The sequence below is a fragment of the Aspergillus pseudodeflectus genome (genome assembly GCF_044049435.1).
Source record: "Aspergillus pseudodeflectus strain CBS 756.74 chromosome Unknown BJX68scaffold_31, whole genome shotgun sequence".
In the NCBI taxonomy this organism is placed as follows: Eukaryota; Fungi; Ascomycota; class Eurotiomycetes; order Eurotiales; family Aspergillaceae; genus Aspergillus; species Aspergillus pseudodeflectus.
In genome coordinates, this window is record NW_027263807.1 from 78,070 (window position 1) to 98,837 (window position 20,768).

The 20,768-nt window shown below is 50.9% G+C and overlaps 6 protein-coding genes across 6 annotated transcripts; 3 read left to right on the top strand and 3 right to left on the bottom strand.

Annotated features, from left to right (window-relative positions):
- Positions 1-4,938: 4,938 nt before the first annotated feature.
- Positions 4,939-8,791, bottom strand: BJX68DRAFT_256319 (cryptococcal mannosyltransferase 1-domain-containing protein; the record flags this gene model as incomplete). Its single annotated transcript, XM_071043168.1, has 8 exons — positions 4,939-4,972; positions 5,028-5,140; positions 5,188-5,594; positions 5,653-5,901; positions 5,972-6,314; positions 6,430-6,685; positions 6,824-6,926; positions 7,258-8,791. 8 exons carry the CDS (start codon positions 8,789-8,791, stop codon positions 4,939-4,941), a joined length of 3,039 nt encoding a protein of 1,012 aa, XP_070897326.1.
- A 223-nt stretch (positions 8,792-9,014) lies between these two features.
- BJX68DRAFT_120937 (uncharacterized protein) lies at positions 9,015-9,763 on the bottom strand. The gene has a single exon (XM_071036120.1). The coding sequence runs from the start codon at positions 9,613-9,615 to the stop codon at positions 9,238-9,240; it is 378 nt and encodes a 125-aa protein (XP_070897327.1). The 5' UTR covers positions 9,616-9,763; the 3' UTR covers positions 9,015-9,237.
- BJX68DRAFT_120938 (uncharacterized protein) lies at positions 9,764-10,727 on the top strand. The gene has a single exon (XM_071036121.1). The coding sequence runs from the start codon at positions 9,912-9,914 to the stop codon at positions 10,503-10,505; it is 594 nt and encodes a 197-aa protein (XP_070897328.1). The 5' UTR covers positions 9,764-9,911; the 3' UTR covers positions 10,506-10,727.
- A 2,305-nt stretch (positions 10,728-13,032) lies between these two features.
- Positions 13,033-15,423, top strand: mirC (siderochrome-iron transporter MirC). The gene is made up of 4 exons (XM_071036122.1): positions 13,033-13,620; positions 13,695-13,825; positions 13,883-14,617; positions 14,671-15,423. Exons 1-4 carry the CDS (start codon positions 13,403-13,405, stop codon positions 15,378-15,380), a joined length of 1,794 nt encoding a protein of 597 aa, XP_070897329.1. The 5' UTR covers positions 13,033-13,402; the 3' UTR covers positions 15,381-15,423.
- A 1,261-nt stretch (positions 15,424-16,684) lies between these two features.
- Positions 16,685-19,072, top strand: cdc42 (Rho family GTPase CDC42). Its single transcript, XM_071040671.1, has 5 exons — positions 16,685-16,707; positions 17,055-17,401; positions 17,557-17,676; positions 17,862-18,240; positions 18,301-19,072. Exons 2-5 carry the CDS (start codon positions 17,382-17,384, stop codon positions 18,358-18,360), a joined length of 579 nt encoding a protein of 192 aa, XP_070897330.1. The 5' UTR covers positions 16,685-16,707; positions 17,055-17,381; the 3' UTR covers positions 18,361-19,072.
- Positions 19,073-19,201: 129 nt separating this feature from the next.
- On the bottom strand, positions 19,202-20,756 carry BJX68DRAFT_240398 (agmatinase). Its single transcript, XM_071040672.1, has 3 exons — positions 20,526-20,756; positions 20,348-20,474; positions 19,202-20,292 (listed from the first exon to the last, which is right to left on the bottom strand). The coding sequence occupies exons 1-3, from the start codon at positions 20,652-20,654 to the stop codon at positions 19,259-19,261; spliced, it is 1,290 nt and encodes a 429-aa protein (XP_070897331.1). The 5' UTR covers positions 20,655-20,756; the 3' UTR covers positions 19,202-19,258.
- Positions 20,757-20,768: the final 12 nt, after the last annotated feature.

The following is a 20,768-nucleotide window of genomic DNA, read 5'->3' on the forward strand; positions in this document are numbered from 1 at the left end:
GACGACAACAAAGAGCCCGTTTTGCAAAATACAACCTAGCAAGCCGGCGATATGAGCCTCACTTTGTTGTTAATGCCCACTCTGCCACAAGATCCGGGCCGTTAGGCCACTAGTTAAGTAGCATAGCCCAACACGTAATGTTCTATTTCAGCCTGGTTGCGCTCGCTGCTCGGCTATCTTTGCCAGAGAGGTCCAAGGTTCAACGTTGATTTACCCTCGTTCTCCATTTTTTAGACCCCACGAGGTATCCAGCTGCCGGCCAGTCCCAAGCGTATCAGAAGCAGGCCGGCACTTGCAGGGTAAGAGAGAGCAGGTACAGTTGTTTAGAGCACTCGTATGAGGTCCTTATTGGCAAGTCGGGAAAGCATTCCATGTTTCTCCGGACGCAGTCTATGAATAGTTAGACCACACGAGCGCCCCAGCTTGCCAAACTAACCTAATTTATTAAGGTTTCGGCGGAGTTTCGATTCGTCAATGAGAAGGCTCAGTTTCTGACCCAGATGGGGCCAGTTCGTCATGCGAATCCTTCAGGGCGAGACTTGACACTGCTGACAGCTCCGCCAAACCATCGCACCACGATTCCCAAATTGGCAGGAGTCAATAAGATTATCAAATTAAACAGCCCGCCGGATGATTTCTAGAAGATGTCTTATTGCTTGATCATGATTTGATAGTTTGTAAGACACCTGACTCGCGTTTGACTCGTGATGGATTTCGGCACCCTTTGAATGTCAAAACGTCGTTTGCAGGATCTCCGCCAAAAGTCGATTTCCGATTTGCCTCGGAATTCTTGGGGTAGAATGTGTTTTGGATTTTCCTCATACCAGACGGCCATACCCACTCGAACCAAGACGCGGTTTCAACTCATGTGGGCCTCTTCCGACCGGATCTTCAAAGCAAGCAAGCAATCTCTCTACGGAGTACGGACGGACGCTCGTGGCTGTGTGACATATGTGTACGCAGAAACAGTACTTTGGTATCGGCCGGACCCAACAATGAATCGTAGGTCTATGATTTCAAGTCGTAACCCACCTCCCAATACAATATCAAATAGTTCTTGCTGATCAACCAGGCCTCGGGAAAGCCGAGCGAAAACGGAGATCGAACCTAGCTCCGAGAATTTCGCCTTGGGTCGTGTTTCATGAGTGAATGTTGAGGTTTTTCCCCGGAGAAACGCCGTTACGCCAGCGGCCCAGTCGCCATGGCTTCGCTAAGCAGGAGGTTTCTCGGCAAAGATTTTGAGAATATGAAAGACGTTGAAGTCCTGCATGGTCTAAAAAACGACCGCGGCGCTCTCGTTGTGTAGTACGGAGTAGTCTGTACCACTACCCAACAATCAGAGACAAAGAAGCTTCGATCTGACGCTCGGTATTGGCTTCTTCGGCCTGTATAGGCGAATGGTCTGCTTGCGGTTAGTTATGGAGAGACCTGAGCCTTTCGTGTCTGGGTAAGTCAACGCTGCAGTTGATCTGCGCCCTTCCAAGCATGGAACAGAAAAACCAACAGCTGAAATTGCTTGTTGAGTCATGATTGCTCAAATGCTGGAACAGGGGGGTGGAGGGCGGGGAACGGAAGAGTCAAGACATCCATGTCTCTGGCGGCAACTTGCTGGGCGTCGCCGCGTCCCATGTTAATCCAGCGTTTATAATCTCTAGTGCGGCACAGTTAATGTGCATTGCATGGCTGTATCAGGTAAATGGGGCCTCTTGGACCTAGCCTAGTACCTACAGAGTAACTTTAGCAGCGTCAAACGGCAGCTTCTGTTATAGATCAGGGGCACACGTTGTCGGGGACCAGCAAAAGGTCATCAGACGGAACGGTTGTCGTTTGATGAACATGGTAGCTACATAACCCGAGACCGACCCAATAACGGATATTTGAGTCCCTGTGCGAATGGTATATCGGGGTAGCATCCAATAAGTCCTGTATCCGTGGTTGCAGTGTTGGTTTTGAGGCAGATTCTGCAGTATCGCGATCGCCATCCACAAAAACAGCCTGCGTCGTTTCCATCTTCACTCACCGCTTGTATCAGACTGTACGCTGGCGCCAGTGTGCGGCGCGCCTTTGACATGGGGATACCCGTTGATCAGCGTTGGCAAGGCAGACAAAATCCTGCTGTAGATCGTGACATCAACGGTCTAGTGGAAGGCGTTGAACTTTAACGCACATATCCCCAGCGAAGTCCAAGGAATATTCCGTCGCTATCTGGTTCCTAACATGGTGATTGGGCCAAACCCGATAATCAACAAGAATGCTTCCTCGGGCTAACTTCCTCCCTTTGCGAAGACCGAGCTTGCGCGGCGAGCGAGCAACTTGGACTCTGACTGTGGAGGGGAAGATCCCTGCCGTTGGCGCCGACGGTTGGCATCGACTCAAAATGGGTCGACCATCCTTTGGGCGCGGGAATGGGGAGCTGAGGATCGATTCAGTGAAATCGATAACTCTCATTGGCTCCCGTTGCGGGTGAAAAAGTGGGAAGAAGGTCAAGCCGTCAAAGATAGCAAAATAATCATGGGAAAATAAACCCCCCCGTGGGTTTACAGGGATTATCCTGTTTCTGAGATGAGCTTTTGACCGTCGTCCAAAAAAACAAATGCCATGAGTCGTCACATTGCTTGACTGATTCGGCGATTTTGGGACTTGCTGTTCTATCCAAACTCAGTGGGACCTCAGAGTACTCGTTCTGAAGCATGGGATAAGCTGCCAAGACAGCAGTCAACAGCCGAAGATCAACTAGCTTCTTTTCGTGATGAAGTTAGTTACGTAAATCTGAGATGCTGAAGAATGTTTCGGGCGATCCGCGCATCTCGTGATGTAAAGGATGAAGATGAGTGTGAGATCTCATTCTTCACCACCATCAGCACACGCGCGAGGGCTGCCTGAACATCAGTTCGCTTGAATATGCTTTCTTGGGCAAAATTGGAGCCGAGTTGCCGGAGAAGGACGCAAGAAAACCCCCTCGCCCAACTGACATTGCCTAAGGTTTGGCTTATGCTGGGCTAATGCCCAGCTATCACACCCTCACCCAGACTGTCGGGACCTGACAGCGCTCTTCTTCTTGCAAGAGGTGGACAGCAGTGCTGCGCTATTCCTGCCAGGAATCGTATCCTTTGTGAATTTCATCTCTCTTCTCGTCCTGATAGGGTGGCGAACAGCACTTGGTATCGAGCTTCTCAGCAAGCACCACCATACATACGAACGAATGGACGTGAAGTATGAGCCCGTATCCAACAATTTAGTCGCCCCGAGGAAATCCGAGCGTAATCCTCGCCGCTTCGGCCGTAACCATGGGTCGCTCTCGGCTCAATTACTTGGATGTCGTGAACAAGAATGACAAGATTGTGGCTGTCCCTGAGCAGCAGGATGGAGTTCCAGAAAAAAAGAGGGGCAGCATGGCAGAGACACAACACTCAGCAACACCTAAACTCCGAGAGCTTGCGATTCGCGACAGGTGCGAGCGATCCTTTGTTCTTCATCGGGGATCTCCGCTTGATTCTGGCCCCCGCTCTCCACTCCTGCTCCATGAATTGTCAGAGTGCTGCTCATGGTTGCCAAAACGGTAGGTCCAATCGCATTGTCAAATTCTCGTCACTTTGAGGTTTAGTATCTAGATAGTTTTGGGGAGGCATCAAGAACCTGTCAATAACTCGTCGCAGTTTCAGTACTAAGAAGTCAGTCAAAGCCTCAAGATAATATGGCAGCAGCGGCGTCAGACAAGAAATTGCGAGCCACACTCACTGTGAGACAATCAGCCGTGCAGGAATCCGCAGGATTTTCCTAAGGGCCCTAACGACTCTCGTATGTTCGCAAATTCGCAAGTCGCAACCTTGTGTGTCCGTTGACGAGCTTGGAGGTGATACCCACCACGACGGCGCTGCTCCACTTGATCCAGAGGTTCCGGAGGCGTTTTTGTTGCAAGATTCGAGAGGTGATGGAGGGCGTGGCTGAGAAGCGACTGGATGTGGGATTCCCCTGTCGTGGCGCCGGGCGTCGATGGCGTTCTTCTGTCTGAGACTGAGAGCTGGGAAAATAAATGCTGGTGATGGAGTTGAAGAATTTGAAAGCGAAGATGCGAGATTCGCTGCGCGTTGTGTATTTTGTATGGTAAGACTGCTTACCTTACCTGTTGATACCAGAGTCGCCTCCTTCGCTTGATCTGCTACAACTACCTAGCCCAAACAAATACTGTAGACTACAAGCCATCAAAAGTCTAGAGTGGAAACAGCCAGTTTTTCGAGCACCTATCTTGAGCAAAAATACCACTATTCCTTCCGATTCAATTTCCAACAGGTGATGCCCAGCAAGCCCCTGGCGGAACTCGGCAGACCAAACCCTCAACTCTTTGATCTAAGATAATCCGCATTGTTCGTCCTGCAGACACGTGCTGACAGACCACTGGGCGAAAGATTCAAATCCCAGGGGAGATGCTAGCGGGCTTGGCCGATGAAAAGCGTGGAATGAAGGATAATAATGGCTGGTCTGTCGCCCAGTGATTTTCTTATTGGATGGCTGTTTTGTTTTATCTGGATTGGCTTGATGTTTTGTGGTCATTTGGGGTTCAATATTGATGAAATGAATGTACACAACTTGGCAACTACGGCGGTTGGGGAGTCTTCAAGAGGAGAGGAGTTAGAGGGATACCTTGCCTTTTGTGTTATAGCACCTACTACTTACTGTTGTTGGGTCTATCGATTTCATCAACGATGGATAACTTTATTGATTCGCGAAGAGGCCGAACAGGAGTAGGAAGAACTTCATTCTGTCATGAAAATACACCTTGGCTATGTCAACATACCACTACCATATGAAGTCTAGATCTCTAAACCCATTTTGTTCTACCTCCATCAAAGTTTTCTCCAGGTCTCCCAAGACACATTGAGCGCCACTGGGATTGTCAGCCCTCTACCATGAGAGTTGTTGCGAGAGAGTTGGGTTGGCTCAGTCCGCATGGTATCCAGTTGCAAGCTCGCAGCTACAGGTAAAGTTTAGCATTTTCCATATTTCGAATAGTGAAAGTGAGAGCTCACGGATCAGTGGCATACTGCACATTGCAGTGCTCCCAATCTTCGTTGCGGATTAGTGCTGCACGAAAGCGAACAGCGTCCTCAATAGAGCAGAAACGAAAGTTCACGGCGCGAGGCTAGGCTGCATGTCAGTCAAGAAATATAAATCTAGGATGGTACTTACATAGTCAGGGACATATGAGTCAACGATCTTCTCTACCTTTCTATGGTTCGAGGTGGCAATCTTGACAAGCTCATTCATGGTAGTCTCCATGTCAACGCCGACAGCACGGACAATGCGAGTCGAGCCGAGAGACAAGTTGAATGACAGCTGGGAACTGATGATATCCACCTCTTCGCCCAGGTCCACAAACACAGTGAACTTGCGCTCTTTGTCAAGGTCGATTCCGTTGGGATATTTGTCATAGAAAGCTTTGCACGCGGCAGGGTCGCAGAACAGGACATGGGAATTACCAGATGGGGCTATGGACACGCTCTCAATCACTCCGCCGTGAATCAGGGATAGGACCTTGTCGGGGGTGCTCCACGAAGCGGGAAGCCCCTTGATAATAACGCGTCTAACCTGAGCAGCTGAGATGAAGGAAGGTTAGGTTCAGGATCAAAAGAGATGGGTGTTTGGGTGTAGTACCTGGCTTGTCACGGACGGCAGGGGTACCCCAGGTCTTGAAAACAGACAGGTGCTCGCGGTCCTCCTGCTCGGGCTGGCTCTTGCCGGTTTCAGGAGCGTGGGCGCCAGATTCGACGGCAGTGGGAGCAATCCAGTCAGTGGCGTTTGACTCCAAGAAGCCATTCTCGACAGCGGGAGCTGGGTCCGCAGGAGTAGTGCTCTCGACAAAAGTGTTGTTCTCGGCAGGAGAGGTGTTGTCGACAGGAAGGTCTGTGAGGAGTTGCAACAATCAGCCATACGGAGTTCCATTCTGTCGAGAAGCAATCAGGTAGAAGCTTACTAATGAGATCATCAAAGGCATCGACAGTGTTGGTAGCTGCCTCGAATTCAGTGGTATCGTTGTTGACCGACTCGTTCTCAGCAGGCTCGGGGCTGGGAGGCTTGCCATAAGACTGCTCCAGCTTCAACGAGCGGGCAGCAGCCATAAAGCCAGCCGTGTCATCGACGTCAGCAACAACGGCAGTGGCCATCATGGGAGCTTTCGAAAGGGTGGGTGAGTGAAAGCGGGATGAGTTGGAAGAGATGTTGTAAAGAGAAGGAGTTGGGGAAGGTGGAGGAGAAGGGAAAAGAAGAGGGGGGGAAGAAGAAGAACAGTGAAGATTTGTTTTGATGTCGCCAGATTTCTGTGTGTTATGATGTCGTGCAGTGTGGTCAGCCCTCACTTTTCTGAATGACCCGCTTTATATAAAGAGAGCAGCAGCAAGCAATCAATGATCTGAAGGGAAACAGGAAACTAACCTGAATTTTTCCGGCAGGAGGAGGATGAGCACTTTGCTTCCTGGGAGCATGGCGACTCTCTTCAAGGGTGTAAGAGGATCGATCCGCAACAGCTTCAACAACACTGTGAATGATGTTGGTAATGTTGAGCCCGGTAAGCTCAGTGAAGCGCCTGCTAAAGTCCATGTCGTCGGCTGGAGTTGAAATCATGGGGATCAGGGAGATGAGAAGTGGATGAAAGGCGAGGAGATGAAAAGAAAGCAGTAGGAGAAATCTGCTGGGAAGAGGAAAGGCAAAGTAGGTAAAGGGTATGTTTGCTCGCTAGTCTTTCAGATTTTACCCTATGTGCAAATTCAGGAAAAGCACATTGTTTGATTTAATGGCCTTCAAAAATAGACAAAGAATATTGACTCACTCACTCACGTCACTGTTGGGTTTTATATGACAAGTAATAAAAGCCAGAAAGAGAGCAACCCTAGATTGACTTAGTGAACCATCCGCGAGAAGACCATTTAAATCTGACCATACAGGAGGTCCTTATGACAAGCAAGGTCGACATGGGCGAGAGAGCAGGATCGCAGCATAAGCCGCATAGGAGTGAGTAAACTAGTCGTAAAGGGATTATATCGGGTAGATCACATTGCATATCGGACATTACTGTAAAGGGAGCTGCTCAAATGTGGTATAGTCCAAAGTGTGTATTCATTCGGTGTTCCAAGTATTAGACAAGAAGGATAAGTGGATTTACATACAAACTGTACACAGATTCATACACAAATATTGTGGCTTCGTCAAGCATTCGTCAAGTCGGAATCGGTATGCTCTCCCAGCCCGCCTGCCCTTCTACACGGTCCTCCACGAGCACCTGAAGTCCCCGGCGCCCACAAAAGCCATCATTCGCGGCGATTCGTCGAATATCCTGGTACGAGCCCCCTCTGTAGTCGTCTTCGCTTGGAACCCAAGCGGTCTCAAAAACACGCTGACCAGGGACCTCGGTTCGTCTGGGATTGTAGTGAGGCAATGAAGCCAAATGGCTTCCGATGTTGTGGATGAGGGTATATAGCCTCTCGAATCGGCGCGTGAATTCTAGCCATGAGAATGAGCGAGGGTCATATGCCACTCGCACATATGGGTTCATATAGATGCCAGTATCTTCAATATCTTCGGGGTTGACTGGAATGTCCTGAATGTCTGCATGTATAAGGCAGCATTCAGAAGCCTCCCAGAACGGATCATGAGACGCACGAAATCGGGCAACGTGGTCCTGAGAAGGCCCCGCTTTTGGCTGCTGGAAGTACCGAGCGTCGAACGCAACCATTCCTCCCCAGCAACTGCGGACCCGAACAGCATCCGTCCCCGCCAGGACATCTTTGCGGCTCGATCCATTGCCAGCAGTGGTGAACCAGGGAAAGAAAGGGAGACCCACCCCGTAACCTTGGAGGTCCCTCGTGGCATAGGTGTCGTAAAACTTGAATGGGTTAATGAAATCGACGGCGCAGGCGGCCCGGTACTGGGCAACTCCGTTCTCGTCGGCATGCGTAGAAAACAAAAGCTGAAGCGCATCAACGGGATCAAAAATAATGTCGTTTAGGTATAATAGTTTATCAAATCGCATTTCCGGGTCTGTGTCTAATGGTCGTAGGGCTCGGTTCCGGACCTCTGCCAAGTATTCAATGCGCTTGACCCGTTTCGATCCACCAGGGACGGTCACTGCGTGCAAGTCGGCCCAATCTAGTTTATCCTCGATTACAATCGACTTGTTGCAGGAAACCTGGGCCTTGAAGTCTAGCAGAGCGCCTGCGCCTGCTGATCCACTATCATTCTCGTAAATGCTGAGAAAGACATTCTCCTCGCCGAGCAAATCAATCAGGGCAAGGATTCTCTGCCCCCATTGTCCACCGGCTATGTCTCCACCACGGTCATACAAGCTCGCAGCAATGAAGATCTTTTCGTTTCGTGGATTGCCTCGACCGTGAGTAGTCGAGTTGGCAACGGTTTGGCTAAGAGCAGTGTAGTGCGCAGGGCGCCATGTGTACGAAGGACGGAAAGTCGACGCTAGAACGAGGAGCGCGAGTAAGATGCCAAAAAAGGTCTGAAGGAAGAAGGAAATACGGCGAGGCACGCAAAGTCGGTAGCAGCTTGGTCGTTTCGAAGGGGTAAGGAAAGGTTTGGAGGGGGTGTTGAGGCGACGGTATCCGGAGTAGTAGTTTGAGCCTAAGATGCGCGATAGGAGCGGTGGACGGTAGATCAGACTGCTGTGCTTTGGTATTGTTTGGGACTCGAAATCGGCTTCGTCGAGATTGAAGGTGCCCTGGGAGTCAATTGAGGACCGCGATCGCATATCCAACTCGTATTCGTCGGGATGGAGAAGTCGAGAGGTCATGGTGATGACTTGAAAGGCATCACAGTCAAGGCGGGAAAGGATACATAAACAGCCTACCCATTCCTCAAGTGTTTAGCCGGTCGCTCTTGGGAAACATGACCAACATTATTCTGTGAGTTTTCGCAAACTTCCAGCAACTCGCCAGGTGGAGGCTCTGGTCTCCTTTTCTGGGGCCGCGTCAGGGCGCGGGTTATGTCAGCCGCCCCGTTGCCAAGCCTACTTTGACGACGATCGATCATTCTTCCAAATAGAAATGGGGTGGCGCAGCAGCATCCATGATGGAGTCTGTGTATTCTGCTCTTCCCCGTTCGTCGTTGCCTTCAAGTTCATCCAGGCCAGCTGGAGGGGTGGGTAATTCAACGCGGTCTCTTCTCCGCGTTCAATAGGCTGTGTCGTAGAGTCGCTATATTTTTGGATCGACTAGCTGCGTACTAGCGATTCAAATTTCAATAGTTGAGATCACATGACCAGCCTGCATGATCGAAGCGTTGGACCCTGGATTCGAAAACAGACGAGAAGCGCGATGGAGTGAGAAACTTAGCACCTTGCACAGCTTCAGATGTCGATATATTCTGTCCATCTTGTTTCTCAAGACTTTCTTCAAAATCGTCTCGCAAAAAGAGCCCCGCTCTGAAGCCTCTGAGCGCGGTGGCCTTCCAAACTGGGGCAAAGAGGCCGAAGAGCGGGCGGTAGACCAGTGTGGCCTCGAAATCACTCCATTTGGTGGTGGTGGTGAGCGGCTTTTCCACATCGGCTTTTCCAGCAACTAGGATGTGGACGGCAAGACACGAGATGCTCCGACAATGCCTTTTCGCGCGCTGCATGATTGGCGCTCATCCCTGTCTCACCGAGGCTCTCAACAGGCGATAACTTCATGTGGACCATGTTCTTCGGCGTAATTTGAATCTCGAAAGGTGATGGTTGAGAGAGGTGACGTAGGGTATTTAAGGTACTGTGTCCTCCATCAGATCGCGATCGCATTATCGACCCATTATACCCCTCTTTCTATCGTGCCCCTCATCTTCACGTAAGCATTTATAACCTTTTAAATATCTCGTCCGTCTTCGCTCTGTCACAGTTGAGCGTCAAAAAACTCAAGGAAACACCTTGTACAACAACAATGGCAGGGTTCACCTTTGCAAATTCCGCCGATAAAGTCCCCGGTGACGGGGCTCTCCCCACGGAGTTTACGATCACCGCTCCCCCATCCACAGACGTGTGGGCCAAACCCCCCTCCACCGAGCGGTTCAACGCTCCCATCCTCTACAAAACCATTTCGTTAAACACATTCAAGCGCGCTCGAGTCGCATTCTCCGCCAACTGGAGCCAGAAATATGACCAGGGCGGCCTCATTCTCGTCCTCAACGGCGCCAATGGCAGTCGCAAATGGGTGAAAACCGGCATCGAGCTCACTCACGGCAAACCCCACCTCAGCACCGTGGTTAGGGATCGCTGGGCAGACTGGAGTCTGCTGCCAGTCCCGTCAGGCGGCGCGGGTGCGACAGTGGAGATTGTGAGAGAGCCCGACGATAGCTTGTGGATATATCTGGTCGAGGGCGTCTCGAAGAACCCAATTCGAGAGGTGACCTGGATTTTTGCAGAGGAAGATGTCACTGATTGCTGGATCGGGTTCTATGCGGCGAGACCCTCGAGCGAGGGGGGAGACTTGGTTGTTAACTTTGCTTCCCATGTGCTTGATGTCACGAGCACGTAAGGTAGTTGTGTTGACAATAGCATTTTCTGTACAACCTTGGTATCCTCGATGATGCAACATCCTGTGCAGTAGTTCTATGCCTGTTTGGGATAGTATAGACACTGAAACTCGACTTGTAGGAGCTACGTAGGTGCAGTAAGATGGGAAATAATCAAGTGGAACTGCACCTATACACTCACCAGAAATGGCTGGTAATAATATGGAACGTGGATAATGTTCAAAAGTGGTTGGGATGTACTACCTAGGTAATGATTAATTGTCCGGGATAACAGATAGATATATAAAGCGCACCACGAAAAGCTTTGATAACACAAAGCCTTAAGAGTCGTACCAACAGAACTCATTACCTCCCCAAGCAAACTTTGATCAAGGGACTACTGAGATTACATATAGCTTGGAGAGTATATCCATGGTACCTAGTACTCTTCAGCGTAGGCCGTCATTGGGACCCCTAGCAACCAAATCTACTAATCTGTGCTCAAGACTTGGTTCTTCCTATCCCAAGCGCTCCAGCAGGAAGACAGTTTATTTGGACGATGTAGCAAATCCAGCGGTTTGTTTAAGACAGCATGTGGTATACACCCCTTCAATTATATAGTACAGTAGGATGGACTCTATGAAGTTTAATAAGTCAATTCACTACTTTCCTTGGGTTGGGCAGTTTGCCAGCGAGTGACTGTTTTATGAGTCCACTTCATTAGGCAAAGAAGATGTGACTCACGAGTTACTTGACTCACTCTTGGTACAGCACAAGTCTCATGTGACAAAATTGAACAATTGTGAGTACTACTGGAGACAGAACAGGTAGCACAAGTCACAGTAGCCTACCTGACATCATCGCGATTACAGTTGATGGTTTGTTCAGGACGGGCCAGGAGCTTGAGATTATCGCTTCGACCTTGCAACCTGAGAAAGCTCCTAAGCGATGGAATACGGGTTGGAGAAACTGAAAGTGGGGAACTGAGATATTGGATGAGGAGCAACCGCCGTGGATATATGGAGGACAGTGTGGATACCACCAGGCTTCTGGACACGAAATGGCCTGCCGCTGGGTGCGGATGGCGGCTTTCGCGGGAATCTCTGCACGAAGCCAAATAATATTCGGCCAGGACTGGAGAGCAACTGGTGAAAATCAGATGTCACTTGGGAGTGGAACGCATTTCATGCATGGTTCTCTGTTGCTCTGAATAATGACCAGTGCTCATCAATTAACCAGCAAGACGAGAAAGAGTGGTAGTACGAAGCTGGGACGGTTGTCCAACCATGAATCCTCCGGGGAGGTTTACCTGATGCTGCTTTCGATCGAGACAGAGGAGATGGAATTGCAACTGGAGATATTGTTTTCATCCTTGTTTCGTCAAGCGATTTTCCAAGGGGTATGATGGGTAGCGAATCACCCTGCAAGACCGCAAGGGATCGGGCAGGAATGATATAAACCCCGAGTCAGTCAGTGGATGTGGAGGATTGGACTCTGGAGTCTATGGTTTGCTGCATCGGGTTCTTTCCTCGACGAAAGAACAAAAATCTGAGAGTGTTGCGAACTCTCACCAAGGACCAGACTTTCTGATCTGAACGGCGCTTGGCCCGATCGTCCGACCCCTCCGGAGTCCGACCACCACGCCAGCTGATCTTATCATATCTGATTCTTTCCATCCGTCCACTAACCGTGGTGACGCTGTGACACTAGCAAATTTAGTTCGGATGCACGCATCAGGATTCAGGAACTCGTGTGTTCGTGGGAGAACGCTGTAGCACAGTCGAAAAAGTAATCGTATTATGAGACCATCCAAAGACCAGAGCGTGGTACATTTATGGAAACATCGGGCTCGAGTCCACTCAAGGTGGCATGATATCTCGACTGGGCTCGAGTCATCCAGTCACTGGGCCTGACGGTCACGTGAATGCACGGGCAGTGGCTCCAAGGACCCATCCAGCAAGAGAATGCCACTCTCCCGTCCTCCTTCCCCGGTGCCTTGGGGGTTCATGCGGTGCCGCGGCTTTGCCACTCACTCACCGTCATCGCCACGACCTTGAACAACCTTGAACCACCCTGCTCAATCCTCCCCTCGAACTGCGCCCTGCATTCCAATCGACCTTCAGGCGGACAATACGCACCAGGCAGCGCCGCGTCCCACGTGTGTCTCTTGACGAGATGATAAAATGTCATTGTGCCCATGGTTGACACACAGGTTCTGCGACAATTTCCGCCTTGCTGAACGAGGCCCCGCAGCCGATTTACTCACCTTTAGCTGTTTGGCTGATTGCCTGATATTCTATTACAACTCAGCCCCGGGCGTCAAGCCCATAGGCTGATCCCAGTTGCCTAAACATCGACGTGCATAAGTGTCGCTTGACGATCGTGGGTCCTGCAGTGTTCACTGTTGGGTCGCTGGGAGTTCAAGGTCACAGAAACGCAGGAATCTGGTTTCTTGTCGGACAGACAGGCGCTGGTCAGTTTGGCCATCGCGTGCCTGTGTACCTCTGCTTGATCCTCGCTGCTTCCCCCGTTCGTGCATCTATGCTTCCACTCGGCACCTGAAACCCTCGCAGTCAGTTCTGGTGCACTCGCTTCGTGTTCTCCGTCCAGCGCCGATATTGCTTTTTCTCCTCCTCCACCCAGATACCCCCTTTTCGTTGGCAGTGTATTTCCTTTTTCCCATTTCCAGGTGGATCTGGCTGGCTCAGATCTCAAATAACAAACTTTTCCCGGCCGCTGAGGATCTCACTGCGTGTCTCCTCTTTGTCTTCAACAATCGATCTCGATCTTCGCCGTTACGATCTTCCCGCTCATACTTCTCCCGCCTTCCGTGACGACATACAAATCCCTCGACTTGACAGTAAATGGACGTTTCCCAACTTGGACATTCTTCTTTTCCCCCGCCCATCGCCTCCTCGAGATGCCCCTGCTTGAACCCGGCGCAACCGCGTATGGAACGTTTGACGATATGCGACGAGATACCGAGCACGAGGGCGAGAACCTCCTCCCAGAGGGATATGAAAGTGATGATGGCGCGAGTGCTGTGACATCCGTTGATTCGGTCCAGGAAGGAGTAAGGAAGATTGAGGCTATAAACCTCACATGGACAACTCGAACTCTGGCCATAGCTTATGTTAGGTGAGTTCATACCTGATTTGCGGAGATGGTCAGCGGAGGCTACCCGCGCCGGAGTTGACTGACAGGGCTATCAGCATCTTCCTCATGGCCTTTTGTACTTCTCTGGAGGGCCAGACTATCATGTCACTCTCCGCATATGCGACCAGTGCATTCAGTAAACATTCCCTGATCTCCACAGTTCTCGTGGTTCAGAATGTGGTTAACGGTCAGTGCTGCCTGCTCTTTTATCACCATCACTACTAAGGTAGCTAACTTACTATAGCCGTGATCAAGCCACCAATGGCCAAGGTCGCCGACGTTTTTGGCCGCTTTGAAGCATTCTGTGTCAGCATCTTAATCTATGTTCTCGGCTACATCCAAATGGCTGCTTCAACAAACGTTCAGACTTATGCCTCCGCTCAGATCTTCTATGCAGCGGGCTCGACAGGCTTGCAAATCCTCCAGCAAGTGTTTATTGCTGACAGCAGCAGCCTTCTCAACAGGGCACTGCTCGCACTGCTACCGGAGTTGCCCTTCCTCGTCACTGTTTGGATAGGGCCCACGATTGCTGACGCCGTACTCCGCCACACGTCCTGGCGATGGGGTTACGGGATGTGGTCAATCATATTACCCGCCTCGTTTCTTCCCCTAGCCCTCTCACTGCTGTTCAACCAACGGAAAGCTAAACGACTCAACTTGATCAAACAGAAGCCTCACCACCGGCGCGGATTTATTGCAACGGTCCGTCGTACATGGTATGACCTCGATATCGGTGGGTTGACCCTGCTTTCTGCAGCAGTCACATTGATCCTGGTGCCCCTGACCCTTGCCGCCAATTCGAAGAATGGATGGAAGAGCAACAGCATCGTCGCGATGATTGTAGTGGGCCTCATTTGCCTCTTTCTTCTTCCTTTCTGGGAGTCGTCGAAGAGACTTGCGCCCAAGCCTCTTTTGTCCCTTCATCTCCTTAAGCAGCGGACAGCCCTTGCAGGCTGTTGTCTCGCGTTCTTTTACTTTAGTAAGCCGCCGCATGATACAGCTTCTAATTGTCGGCACTACTGACAATTCTAGTGGCATTCTACTTTTCGGTTCAGCCATACCTCTACTCTTACTTGCAAGTGGTTCAAAATTACGATGTTGCTACAGCCGGCCGCGTTACTCAGACCTTTGCATTCACATCGACAATTGCTGCTTTTGCAGTTTCGATTCTTATAAAATATACGCGCCGCTATCGAATTTACGTGACAATCGGCTGCGTGGTCTACACTCTAGGCCTATTGATGATGCTTCTATACCGCAAAGAGGGCAGCTCGCCCGTACAGGTCCTGGGAACGCAAATAATAGTGGGCGTGGGCGGCGGGTTGCTCAATGTTCCCGTGCAGTTGGGTGTTCAAGCGTCCGCCAGCCACCAAGAGGTTGCTGCTGCGACGGCGATGTTTTTAACTTCGATGGAAATGGGAGGCGCCGTAGGCGCTGCCATCTCCGGGGCAGTCTGGACTCACAATATCCCGCGCAAGCTGCTCCTTTACCTTCCCGAGGAGCACAAATCCGAAGCTCAGGAAATATTTGGCAAGCTGACCAAAGCCTTGTCATACGAAATGGGCTCCCCGGTCAGGGCTGCCATTAATCGTTCGTACCAAGAGACGATGAATAAGTTGTTGGTACTGGCTTTGGTAGCCACTGTTCCGCTGATTCCGCTCAGTCTTCTCATGTCCAACTATAGGTTGGATAAGGTCAGTCGTCCACATATTATTCAAAGCGCGTGGCTTGGGCTAATTTGAGTAGATGAGCGAGACCTCGGGTCATCAGCCGATTCCACAAGATGAGCGCGACCCAACGGAACGATCAAAGCGAACGTAAGCGCTACTATCGCTTCTTTTTGTCAACCTTTTCGTTCCGCTGTGGCATCAGCGTTGCCGATTCGCTACGCAGGATATTGAGCGTAGTCAGCGCATCGTTCCACAGCGTAAGCTCGTGACCTATTCTTGTATCTCGACGAGTTGCATGTGGCATATGCAGCAAGATTGAGAGATGCCTAGCAATGCCGGGCACCAATTTAGTCCTCCGGCACGACTGGAGGCCTGGTGCAGCCTGCACATACATGTTCCATTTACAGCGTTTAACTCGCATTTGTCACGAAAAGCATTTGTTCGGCGTACTGGTTCTTTTGCACTAAACTTTACGTCCAGCTATTATGGATGACGACACCAAAATACCCTCATCTATACAATACAACTTATATAGACACAGAATCATGAATAGAGCAGATATAGTATCGTTGATAAGTTGTTGACGATGTTTATTTCCAAAAGCTTCGAAATCCGAATCGATATTGATAGGATTGCGGTGCTTCGTTCTATCCACGAATTGAACAGGCCAAGATGGATGGTGGCCTGCCATAGGCATCAAACATCAGCCATTATTTCCTAGATGGGTTGGGAGGGTGAGACACGGCGGATAGACTGCTGAGGCGCAGCTTGAAGTAGGATCGGATGCATATAGCTTTGAGGGAAGCGAGGGAATTGGACAGAAGAGTCGTCAGGGTGTGATCCCCTTAAACTCACTGCTCATGGCTGTTCCCTCGGCGCGTCGGCGAGCGACTCGGAGGCCATCGTAGACCTCTGGAATAATACAACCGCCCGGACTAGTTTCCATTGGATGACAGGGGACTTCAAAGCTACGATTGGATGAAGAATGAGGATGATGTTTGACCTTTTCTTGACAAGAGGGATGGATACTTGAGGCGTGTCGTTGGCCTCGCAGTGCTGCTTTGTTCTCCTCCCCTCCTTCAAACTTTCCCTCTTGCTCTCTGGCATCCTGCACCACCAGTATCATTCATTCAACAGTCTCCCTCTGTTCCCAGAAGATCCTCTGGAATTTTTTTTCTCTTCCAGTGTATAGCTCGGACAGAGCATCCTGGGTCTTCCTCTTGATCGCTAGAACTTCCCTGATTGCTGAAACCGCGGCTCTCCCATTTTCTACCCCTCCCTGTGAAGTAGTCGGAGCTTCTCCTGATCGCCAACTGCCTAGCGAGTCGACGGATCGCATCATAATCAAACAACAAACAGTCAAGGAAGATTACTCTGCAAGACAGATCTTATTTTTGGGGCAAGTCACGCCCTTCCTGACCGATTCTGGGTGAGTTGTCGCTGGAGCAGTCGTGGCGCAAGACTGCCGCTCTGCATTGCTTTTTCCTTTGTGAATATCGTCTTTGACCTTAATTTCAATCGAGCCGTTCTTCCAGAACGTGTGTCGATCGACTGGCTGGGATATACTTGTCTACGCTGTCTTTCGTCCCCTGATCACCAATTTTCGAGTTTTCTGGAAGGTGCACAGCATTGGGGTTAATCTGCACCTCATGAAGGAAAACCTAGCTACTTGGGGTGGTTTGACTCTGATAACGAACGGAGAGGGAACAGAAACGACGGTAGAGGCTAAGCTAACTTGTGCTCCAGCATCAACTGGCAATAATCGTCTTCTCCGCCTCGACCCTCCCACATTGGCTGGCCCTCCGTCCTTTCACCATCGACAGCATCATTCACCGCACCCCCAACCTCTGTCAGTTCTAGCGGCTCTTCCTCGTCGACCTTCCTTTCTCTCCCCTATCTGAAAGCTCTTCTTGCCCATCTACGGCATCCCTCCTCGTCCGGCTGCGATCGATCCGTCTTCCTCACATTCACCGCTCCTGTTTCCTCCTCTGCCTCTCTCGGGTCTAGACAACCGCAAACCGTCTCCTCCGTCCTCCTTTTTACCAGAGCACCAGATTCACTCAGATTCTCAAAATGGTTGTAGCAACTATCAAGTACGTTCTTCTGCCTTGAGCACACTGTTTTTCTCCTCGATCTATCCGCCTTCCTGCACAAACAATTCTCATTTCCTCGCCCCCTTTTCGAGTCGTATCACCACGTTCCCTTATCAGTAGCAAACTTGCTAACTCCGCGGGTTCCATTTTTACAGGTGTGTCGTGGTCGGTGATGGTGCTGTTGGCAAAACCTGCCTTCTGATCTCATACACAACGAACAAGTTCCCCTCAGAATATGTGCCGACCGTGTTTGACAACTATGCCGTGACTGTCATGTAAGTGACGTTTGTTCTATGCGGATTGAATCGCGCGTCGGCTCCGACTGTCGAGATCGGTCCACTGCCTCCCGCCCTTGTCCTGGCTCGGCGTCGCATCTCTTCCATTCCTCCGGAAAACCCGATCATCCTACTAAGGACCTTGATGATAACCGCGCATTTACTGATCGCGAGAAATTCATTAGGATTGGCGATGAGCCTTACACCCTGGGGCTCTTCGATACCGCCGGTCAAGAGGATTACGATCGTCTCCGACCTCTTTCATACCCGCAGACGGACGTCTTCCTGGTCTGCTTCTCAGTGACCTCGCCTGCCTCCTTCGAGAACGTACGCGAAAAGTGGTTCCCAGAAGTCCATCACCACTGCCCCGGTGTTCCCTGCTTGATTGTCGGAACGCAAGTTGATCTCCGCGATGACCCCGCCGTTCGTGAGAAGCTGGCCCGCCAGAAGATGCAACCGATCCGGAAAGAAGACGGTGACCGCATGGCCAAGGAGCTGGGTGCTGTGAAATACGTCGAGTGCTCTGCCTTGACACAGTACAAGCTCAAGGACGTTTTTGACGAGGTGCGTGTTGCACAGGACAGTCTTCAAGCAGCCCCCTTTCCAGCTGACAAACCCTCATAGGCAATCGTTGCTGCGCTTGAGCCCGCCCCCAAGAAGAGATCGAGGTGTGTCTTGCTGTAAATCAGCACTGCGCGCACTATGGAACGGGCCCGTTACTTTTCTGAGTGAAGATATTACACCCCATTTTGGTGATATTTCATGTGTCGCGTGATACCGGAAAGACTGAGAGGGGCATGGACTGAGCTTGATATGAAATCACCTGGGGTGCTTACGAATTATACGAACGCTTTTTTCTTTTTCAACTCTTCGGGGTTGGCCAATCCTTAAAAAAAAAGGAGATCTAGTGCCTGTCGATGGATGGGTTTCTGCATGATGATTGTTACGTAGGCTTCTCGCCTTATTCTCTACTTGCTTCTTGTGGCCTACTATCCCTACTACACATCTGAATGTTGCCTTGAACACAGTGTACCAACATGACAAGCTCATCTCCCGCCAACTTCAAGCTACCGGACCCCTGTTCCGCGTTCCGTTCCATACCCTTACGCCTATTGTTCCTTTGACATCAGCCCTGACCCCCCGCTGATCTCCCCGCGCACCATTATTTCCCGTCTATATCCACTCCTTATTTAACAGCTCTCATCGTCTGAACTTGGCGTTGGAAGTCGAGGCGTCCTGTTTTGGTTGGCTTACGGTTCGATCTGATATTTTATTGCCTGCCGATTTGTTGCCAGGCCCACCACATTTACTGTGTCATTTTAACCCTCCTGATTCCTTGAGACGTGGACTAGGTATTAGTACAGATATATCCAATATGAAGATCAGTCTCATTTCATCTTCTGACAAACTTTGGGTCACTCACCGTGGACCGGGTGTGTTCACCGCAATGCGCATACAAGGTTCATTCATTCTGAACGGGTTGGCTATGTTATCATTACCTAACTCGCCAATATCGCAAGACAGTGCACAGGTATAAACATTGATCTCGTTATCTTATCTACATGGCTCATATCTCATCTCATTACAGCTCATCCTTGACCGGAGCCTCAACCTCAGGCTCAGATACCACCTCGGGCTCAGCGGCCTCCGTTCCCGTCTCCTGAACGACAGCCTCTTTCCGTCCGTACCAACCACCCAAATCCTCGCCCGCGCCAGCTTTGACCATGCTAGTGATGATCTCATACGCAACCTGTGCAGCCGCCAATGCAGTCGTCTCACCCTTGTTATCGTAGCTCGGCGACACCTCGACGATATCCGCACCGACAATGTTCAGCTTCTCCAGACCGCGCAGAATGCGAATAAACTCTCGCGTGGTCCAGCCACCGGGCTCTGGGGTTCCAGTTCCCGGCGCGGTAGCAGGGTCGAGGACATCGATGTCGACGGAAAGATAGACGGGCTGCTCGGGGTCGAGGCCAATACGCTGAATGATCTTGTCAACGATACCCATGGGCCCGCCGAGCTCGTCAATATCATCCGCGTGAATCCGCATGAACCCTTGCTCTGGCGTTCCAGGGGCTGTGTAATCGCTATCATCAACACCCGTAAGCCTCGTCCTTAACCCGGCATGCGCACTCGTCGAGTTGCAGATGAGACCCTCGCGACTGGCCTTGTGAAAGAAACTTCCGTGGTTGAAAGCCGATTGCTCAGACTGCCAGTACGCCGAGTAGCGCACGGGGTTCCACGTATCAAGATGGGCGTCAAAGTGCAGCACCGTAATGGGCTTCTGGTAGATCTGGTACAGCGCGCGCAGGGCCGGGAGTGCAACACTGTGGTCGCCGCCGAGGGTGACGAGCTTGGACCTGCCGGCGGAGATGCCCTTGGTTCCGAATTCGGACGATGCGCTGGTGATGGGCTTGCGGGTGCCAAGCTCCAGGAAGGCTTCGTACATTTGCCGCTCGGCGAGTCCGTTGTCAAAGGGGGTAATTGGGATGTCGCCGCAGTCTTTGACGGTGGCCCAGGAGCTGTACGGGTTTATGCCGGCGCGTGTGTTGTAGGCTGTTCCGGCCATTTGGCGGGCGCTGGCGGCGCGGATTGCGCGGGGGCCGAAGCGGGCTCCTGTCGGATGTTAATAGAAGCGCAGAGTAGATATGGATCTCGATTTAGGGCGTACCCGGTCTGTAGCTGACGGCAGTGTCAAAGGGAGCTCCGATGACGGCAATGTCGTACTTCTCGTCGGGCTCAACGAGGCACTTGACGGGCTTTAGATGCGCAAAGCTAGCGTGTCCAGAGAACGACCACTGGTATTCGTTAGCTATATCAAATTATACGAAGAAGAATGGATTGCCTACCTCCTGGTTCCACTTCGCAAGAAGCTCCTCCCGCACATGCTCCGGAATAACCTCATCGTCATGCCCATGGTGGGCGTGGGACACGGCGGTCCCAGCAAAAGCAAGCAACGCAGCCCAGGTCAGCTTCATCTCGAACCGAATGTACAGGAGATGAGAACACGGGACACTAAACACGTTCAACGAGAGAAAAGAGAAGGAAAAGAAAAAGCAGGGAAGAAGCGACCTCGTTTCTATATGGAAACC